This window comes from Empidonax traillii, unplaced genomic scaffold (assembly GCF_003031625.1).
Source record: "Empidonax traillii isolate 1590-97213 ecotype Southwest subspecies unplaced genomic scaffold, ASM303162v1 scaffold1166:size242162, whole genome shotgun sequence".
Classification (NCBI taxonomy): domain Eukaryota; kingdom Metazoa; phylum Chordata; class Aves; order Passeriformes; family Tyrannidae; genus Empidonax; species Empidonax traillii.
The window spans coordinates 170,888-179,430 of NW_020956359.1; the positions used below are offsets into that span (position 1 = coordinate 170,888).

The 8,543-nt window shown below is 42.2% G+C and overlaps 1 protein-coding gene across 1 annotated transcript in view; it reads right to left on the reverse strand.

The window, feature by feature from the left end:
• Positions 1-8,543, reverse strand: part of MACO1 (macoilin 1) — a 30,024-nt gene that overhangs the window by 1,477 nt on the left and 20,004 nt on the right. Inside the window, exons 10-14 of the mRNA XM_027905567.1 lie at positions 4,514-4,672; positions 3,716-3,898; positions 2,867-2,987; positions 1,261-1,435; positions 1-211 (exon numbers count right to left, since the gene is read on the reverse strand). Coding sequence (XP_027761368.1) covers positions 9-211; positions 1,261-1,435; positions 2,867-2,987; positions 3,716-3,898; positions 4,514-4,672 — 841 coding nt within the window. The 3' untranslated portion in view covers positions 1-8. The remainder of the gene's footprint in view (positions 212-1,260; positions 1,436-2,866; positions 2,988-3,715; positions 3,899-4,513; positions 4,673-8,543) is intronic.

Consider the following 8,543-nt stretch of genomic DNA (forward strand, 5'->3'; position numbering starts at 1 on the left):
ATTGGCATTCATTTCTTCAAGGGCTGATAAACAGAGGCATTGGGATCGAGTCCAGAAGGGCTGGTCTCCACAAATTTGGAAGAGTAATGTGGGGAAACAGGACTCAGAGTGCTGGTGGCTGCAGTGTATGTTATGCTGGGCATTACTGCCATGACTTCTGCAATCTTCTGTTTTAGGTCCTTGATTTCCTGATCTTTTTGAATGATTTGCCCTGAAAACAGCAAAGTGACAGCACTTTAGAACCAGCAGGGTTTGTCACACCCCCCCCTCCCTCCACCAGCGAAAGGCTGAGCTGGTGAAGTGCAACACTCCCAAGGCATCCAGTTCTTTATCCTTACAACCTGTGTAACTCCTGGTCGTGCTGAGGAGCTGTGTTTAATTAATTACCCCTAATTAGCCCACACCATAACTAAACACAGCTCTTCCACGATAATCTCGCGCTGTTTGCTCTCACAGCTGCGCCACATCCAGAGATTGTTTCTATGGCTCAACGACTTCCTGCACTTTTCCATTCCACATTTTCCAAAGTCCTCACAAAAGCACGAGTATTTGCTTATTGGACCTGTTGTTTATTTTCAAAACTGTCCCGATTCCCGTCATTTTTCTAACCCCACTTCTGTGCACGCTCACAACCATCACTGCAGCAATTTAGGAAACCAGGGAAAGAAAGAATAACACCGGGGAGATGAAACAAAACAATTTCTCACCCTAATCAAATTTTCTCCTGCAGTCAAACAAACTTCTGCAGGGAAATTAAACGGGTGTTAAATCCAAAGGTTATTTAATTTTGCTCCGAGGTTTGCCCAGCTGCTCAAAGGCCGGGCTGGGCAGGGCTTTTTCTGCTGGTTTCCTGCTCCCCCTGGTGGCATCACCACGTTTGAAACTGGTTGGGTGGTGTTATCTCCCCTCCAATTTAGGTTTTATTTACTTCACGAGTCATAAAATATTATTATTATTATTAGGATTCAAAAAGACAACACCTTAATAGATGGCAGCTATTATTTCAGCTCTTAAAAGAGAGAGCTCTTCTAGCTCTTTAAAAGATCTCCAGCTTTATAAAACATGTAGAAAACAATCATAAATTAACCCAAAACACCCATCTTGATGTTTATTGTCAGTTTGGTAGCTGGGGGGGGGTGGGAAAGGAGGTCGGATGGTTTAGGCTCACACTCACCCTCAGTAGGGGCCATATCCCACCCACCTGGACACATTTCCACGCTTTTCCCCCCCCCCCCCCAGGATTTAACCCTCCACTGTTACCTTGGGCAATCTCCAGCTGCCTTTTTGCATCTCCTAACGCAGAGAACAGATCCAGCTTGATCCTGGTCTCTGCACTCAGGCTGTTCTCTAAGTGCTGTGTTTTATCCTGCATGGCTGAAAGTGCTGACATTAACACCTCCGTATCCTTCTCGTTTTCCTTGTACTTCCGCAGCTCCTGCAGGAATAATTAGGACAAATGTTATCCTCCTTGCCTTTACACAGGAGAGAGAGCCTGAGAAGCCTTCTGCCTTCCCCACAGTGGGCCTGGTATTACCACTGTAAAATTAAAACGCTGGTTAATTAAGGACACTGTAATATTACCTCCAGTAATTACACGCGGCCATCAAACAAGTGATTAAAGCCGTAACGAACGAGGCATAATTACAGTGCAGTCAGCACCATTTACTCTGTGCCTCAGCCCCTCCATCATTCACAGCAAGACCCTCCACCCAAAACCCCAAAAAAATCGCTTCCAAGTGCCAGCTGAGCCTGCCACACAGCCAAGGGATGTGGGATGTGGGAACACTTCCCACGAGCGAAACGGCTGGAATCACAGACTCAGAAATTCAACAACATCCAGCCCAGCTGTCAGCCCAGCACCACCACGTTCACCGTGAAACCATGTCCCCAAGTGCCACTTCCACGTGGTTTTCGAGCACTTCCAGGGATGGTGACTCGACTACACATGGAAATTATCTGTGCTTTTCAATGAAGAAACGACAACGCAAAGGGGAAAACATTAATGCCTGCAACAAAAAGCTTCTCTGACAGTTTGGAGGTGCCAATAAGATTTAAGAGCTTAATTACGGCTGGTTTTAATTGTTTGAAAGCCACGCTGCTCGTCCTCTCCACAGATAAACCACCCTTGTTCTCCAGGGTTTGGTAAACCCGGGAACAACAAGGCTGCATGTGTCGTTTGGAAACAAGCTGACAATAACACCAGGTGGGTTTGGAAGAGACGTTAAAAATACATATTCATGCAGATTGTCAGTTGACAGTCCGAGCACATCTTTAGGGACAGACATTTGAAAGGAATAAGGTCAACTCCAACTCGCACATTGGAGCTGTTACTCTGTTAACATGCCAGACACCGTCTCTGCTGCGTGTCTGCCACAAAGTATTTTCAATATTGAAGCACTTTTCTCCCCCAAATAAAAAAAAAAAAAACAACCTGGCCAGTGCTTCAGACTGCACTGAGTAAGCAACCTGTGTGAATTATATAACCATATATAAATAAAGTGGTGGCGAATTACATAAATCACGTGAGTGAAACAGATTTGTCCCAGTAAAGTTGTGAATGTCTAATGACGGAGATCGGCATCAAGCTCCTTGCATCAGGTAAAAAAAAATGTTGTTGAGGGGGATTATATCCTCAGTCTACACACACCAGTGGGTTTGGGGAGGAAAACTGTCATTTAACCAACTGAATGGTGTGGAGCTGAGACGATTAACCCACTGTCTGATAAACCCTGGTGCAGACAAACATCTGAACAGCACAATTACTGACGATGGAGATTGCCACTCGTGGAGATCCTTGGATTTTTTTGGAGGGCTGAAAGCTCTTCCCTGTGATGCTGATCTGAGGCCCCTGGTGCTTTGTGATTACCTGAACTTTCATTTCTAGCTCTCGTATCTGATCTTCTTTCAGCTTTATGTCAATTGTTAACTTCTTGCACTCTGTCTCCAGCTCCCGGATACGATTCCGTAGAGTTTCAGTGCACTCTCCCCTGCAGGAAAAAAAGAGGAGAAGATGAAATAAGAACAAGGCTGTAATTCCTCCACTGTTTATACCGTGAAAATGAATATAAAAATTGAAGGATTAAAAAAGAGGAAGCTAACTTTGTTCTCTGCAGCAAAGTGGTTTCCCCTCATGGCAGCAGAGCAGAGGGTTATACACCAGGTATTAGGAAATTTGGAATATTTATGAAATAGGGAGAACAGAAGAGAAGAAGTAATTCTTTTTAGACACTTAGAGCACCCACACTTGTGCTGTGCTCCCATCTCTGCACCTGGGGGACTGCTGAAAATCCCAGGGCTCAGCACTGGCAGCCAGAGCAGGGAAATTCCACAGTGGGGGATCTAAACTTGGTATTTTGGCCAATGCCACTGCACAAATCCTCGACTCACAGTCCCCACGTGGAAGGAGATGTTCCTTTTCTCAAAGCAGACTTGACCCAAGCAGGTACAACATCTCTGTCAGCAGATAATTCAGAGCATCGTGTTCTAAATATGCTCTTTGGAGCTTTCTCACCCATGTAGTTCATATTACATGGGCAAATGTAATATATTTATATTTATTAATATATTTATATATATGAGCACTGAGGCTCAGAGATCTCCCAGTCCTCCCTCTGCCTTAACACAAATAAAGCCTGATTTTTTTTTTTTTTTAAAAAAGCATAAAATAAACTACTCCTTTAGGTGCACAAGAGTGAGAAAGGCCTCCCCAAAGCACCTCGTGGCAGCAGCAAAGGCCACAGCACGTGCAGCGGTTGCTTCTTCCAGCTTCTTCCTCTTCTTCTCTTCCATTAATTGCTTTTCTACAAAGGTTCGTGCCTCCTGCTCTGCCTTTAGTTTCTTCTCCAACTGGCTGATCATCTGTTTGTCCTTTTGTTTCATTTGTACAGCGTTGTGCAATCTGGAAGGGAGCAGGGATGGGGTTCAATGGGGGATTGCATTTACTGCAAATGAATTGGTCAGGGGTCCCAAATGGGCCTTGGTGGATTTGCAGGCCTCGAATTTGGTAAATAATAATAATAACAGCTAAGCAGTAATTAAATATAAATATTGAATATGCAAATATAGACAATATAGAACACAATAATTACATGTTATACAATATAAACATATAGAAAATATAATTGTTAGAGAAAAACATTAAATATAAATAATACAAATAATGATAATAGCCAAAGAATTAAATATAAATACGGGACAAATATAAAAATTTAAATATTTAATAAATAGATGATGGATATACAATACCTAATATATAAGTAGATGTAATGATGATATAAATATAAAATAAACTATAAATTACATAAATTACTACTACATCCCTATTATTAATATTAATAACACCAGCATGTATTTTTATTAATATTTATATTGATAATTATAGTGGTTATGATAATAATAACAATTATTATAATTTCTTCCCCCTTTCAAGACCTGGGTCATTATTACGATGATAATGATTATGATGATGATTATTCCCCTTTTCCCAGGCCCCCCCAGGTGCCTCCACACGTACTTGTTCTGCAGGAGCTCGTTTTCCTGCCGGAGCTGCCCCATTTCCGAGCGGATCCCCCGCTCTGTGTTGGTCAGGGAACTGATCTGACTGCGCAGCTCCTGCTCGATCTGCCTGCTGGCCTGCAGGTCAGCCTTTAGCTTCTTAATGTCCTGTTCCAACCTAAGGAAAAAAAAAAAAAAAGAAAAAGAGAGATTTTAAAATAAGACAATTTCCGCTTTTATTTCCGCTCGCCCGACGGTTCAAGCGCGTTACGTAAAACTCCACACCATCTGCCACCCGTCCCCCCCCCACCCCAAACCTTCAGACTTCAAACAATCAGCGCTCAGAAACGATGTGCACCCTTGCTAAAGAATTGGGTTTTATGTAACCACACATATATTTAGCTCCATGTGTACACACACACCTCAGAACCTCCCACAGCAATTTGCTTTCCCCTCCAGGCGCTGTTTGTAAAACAAACCCCATGGGATTCGATTTTCTCTCAGGTCTGGGGGAAGTTCTAATCGAGGACAGAGCCACAGATGGACAAATTTCACTTCTCTCCACAAATTCTGAGTCTCATTTATTAGCTATCAGAGCTGAGCTCTGGGCCATACTGCTGAATTCTCACCTAAACATGTTGGTATTTTCTTGCAGCACATGATGTGAATGTTGAATAATGAGAACGTGGTAAGTCATCCACAGTTCAGGAGTCAGTAAATTTAGTTTTAATTGCTCCTGAGCAGAGACCATCTGCTATCCACTCGAATTGCAGCTTTGGAAAGTTCTTGAAGATTCATGTAATCTCGTTAATTAAAGTATTTCCAACAAAAAAAACTGGTTAAATAAAACACACAATTCAGAGGAGAGGCACTCAGCTCACTTTAATTTCCCTCTACGTTTTCAAAATAAGGTTATTGATTTTTTAGAATAAAAAACACATCACAGGTGACTAATCAACCTTTTTTTAACTGTGTTATGTACTTATTTAAAGCAAATACACCTCTCACATAACCCTCATTTGCTCTGCCAGGTATTGATTTGAAAGTTTTTAAATGTTCATAAAGAAGACAGTGATGGTTTAATTTCCTAGGACTGCACAGAATTAGTGGCAGTTGAACATTAACACTCGAGGAGAATATTCACAGAAGCCAGAAAGAACTGCCCTTATTGACACTCAGTAGTACAGATAAATGGTTACAGCTTTTTAACTTCCTTTTGGGCTTCCCTGCAGGAAAACCTCAGCCTAAAAGGCTGCTGAGAGATGGAACAGCACGAGGCACGAGAACATCCTGCGCCAGTGAATCCAGAGTTCAAGTGTGGAATCATCAAAGTTATGGAAATGCATAAAAAGGATGTCTGTAATGGGCTAAAACTGCACCAAAGAGGTAAATTAACAGCAAGGAACAGCCTATAAAGGAACGTGGCTGGCCTGTAACACATTTGAATAACTCAGATGCTCAGAACTGCCCTCCTGGTAAGACCAACTCCTTTTAGTGTAGCACAAACCATGATCAAATGCACCCTCAAAAACAAATTAAAAAAAAATAAAAATAATAAAAAAAAATCAACTCATACTTGTAGGCAAATAGTAATAGCACAAAGCAAACACACATTTCAAATGCAAGTCCGAAAATAATTCCAACACCTCGGACTGTGCTGCTGAAAGGAAAGAATTTGCAAACCCAACCAAATATTCCTTCAGCCACACAACCCAAAAATGCCAGCAGGTGTTGTAGGTGTTATCAGGCGTGTGTTGTCACCTTGTTCAGGGTGTTGGGTGAGAGATTGGACAGTGGTTGGGCAAAGCTATGAGAGTTCAACTTCATCTTCCAGTAAGCAGCAGCTCAGTGTGTCAGAAAGAGCAAACTTCTTAATTAAAGAGAGGAGTAATTAAAGGAGATGTAAGAACCACTCACAGACTGTTGTGTGCCAACAGCTGATTGGTTTTAATACAGGTTTTCATAAATAGGTGAAAAAATGGCTGGCAGGACAATGCAAAGGAAAGGAAATAAATCCCATTTTCCACTGACAAGTACCCATACATAATTTCAATATCCATGTCTACAATAAAGTGATAACTGAAAATAAGACAGCTGTAAACAGCCTTTTCCCTGTGGCTCAGACTATGTCAAACTCGCTCAAATAAGACAAACCAGGATTTATTTTGGGTATTTAGTATTCCAGGAAAAGAAGCCCCGATCAGATAAAGCCTGAATAAATCAGAGGTGCTGGCACAGGACGGGCTGAATTTGTATTTTTGGCAACAGAGCACTGACATTGGTTCAAGTTTCTGAAGCCATCTGGTTGGTGGCATTCCTGCACCTGAGTGCTCATGGGGCTGCTCCAGACTGTGCTGGAAGAAACCTGCAGGATGCATGGAGTGCATTCCAGTGGGAGCAGACAGGACGCCAGCTTTCCAAACCAGGGGGAAACAGGTGAGGCCGCAAAGCCACAGCTTCCCTTCTCACTCAGCACGGCTTGCAGGGGCCAACCAGGGCCGTGGATATTAAATTAGTGAGGCTCAGGCTCGGGGAGGGGTTGCACCTTCAGGAGAAATCAGATAACAAATCTTTTCCGAGTCGGCGCCAGACAAAACCATTGGAAATCGGTCTATCGACGGCCTTGTTTGGAAAGAAGCTTTAAAGAAAAGATTTCAGCAGGTTTTAATTACCCCTTCTCATCATGCTGTAGGTTTTGCTACAGCTTTAAATACCAGAGCAGACGTTTTCTGCAAATTATGGAGCAAATGAATGCTCCTCACTACCTAAGAGGAGGGAGGAAGATCATAATCCATCATAATCCATCATAATGCAGGGACCAAATGTTTCCTACGTGGTGTCTCTCCCAGCCCTGCCACAATTAGATGGAGATACAACTTCATTAAAAAAAGGCATGAATTTAGTTTCCCCTCAAAACCACATGGACTACTTTCATCCTCCATCAGGCCACTCACCAGTAAGAGAGGATATTTTCTCTAAAATAAAAGCACATCATCAAGGTAAACCAATGCAATGCCATAAAAGAAAGTTTTGCTGCTGCCAGCACAGCCCAGTGCATGGAGTTTTCTCTCCTCCCCTCTGGTATAGTCTGTACTGCTGTTGCAATGATAAATGACCCCATAAACCAGCATTTTTCAAATTACTGTTATTCTTACTGTGATTTCATTTTCTGCTTACGCCTCCCATTTCCAGGCTTATTGGAAAAAGTTATTTACAAAGGAGGGGGGAGTAAAGAATACCTGAGTTCTAGAAGATGCTTCTCTCTATTGCTGCACACACTACAAGTCATTCTGAGACAGAAACATTTTTAAAATGAGGGTTATTTGGTTGCAGATTATGATGTTGTGCTGTTTATACAACCAAGGTCCATTCTTTTCAGTTTGTCACTACTCTAAATGCAGATTTATCCATTTTCTTCTCTCAGCACGACCTCATACCGTTCCTAATCTCGCTGATGAAGAGAATTAATCAGGAATCACCTCACAGACCAAGTATTTTTCCAAATGCTTCAGGGAAGATTGATGGATCAACTTAAAGACAACTCAATTCAGCTTAATGCTCCTAAGTATTGATGTCTGGAGAATAATACACCTTTGTGGCTCAGTTTACTCACCCAGTTAACTCCATCCCACAACCACCTGGCAACGGTTCAGGAATTAAACACAATTTATACCAAAATTAAAATTTTAAAAGACCCAGGAGGCGCTCAGATGCTTTTCCAAAGCCACATTTTTTTTCCCCCCCTTTGTTCTGTTCCTGCTCCTTTGAAGTGGTCAGTGTGATCCTGCAGTGCTGAGGTTCTGCTTGGAATGAACACGCTGGTACTTGCAGCTCCTCAGAGCATTTTTCATTACCAAAAGAAAAAAAAAAAAAAAAAAAAAAGACAGTAATTCACAGAGAGAAAGCCAAGATATTTCTTTTTCTCCTGCACAGCATCGATCTAAGCAGCTGGCATTTCAAAAGGTTATTCTGCTTCGGAACAGTCCAAGCAACCGCGTTGACGGTGGCTTGAAAATGGTCTGGAAGAAGGATTGTCTCCCAGATTTCTA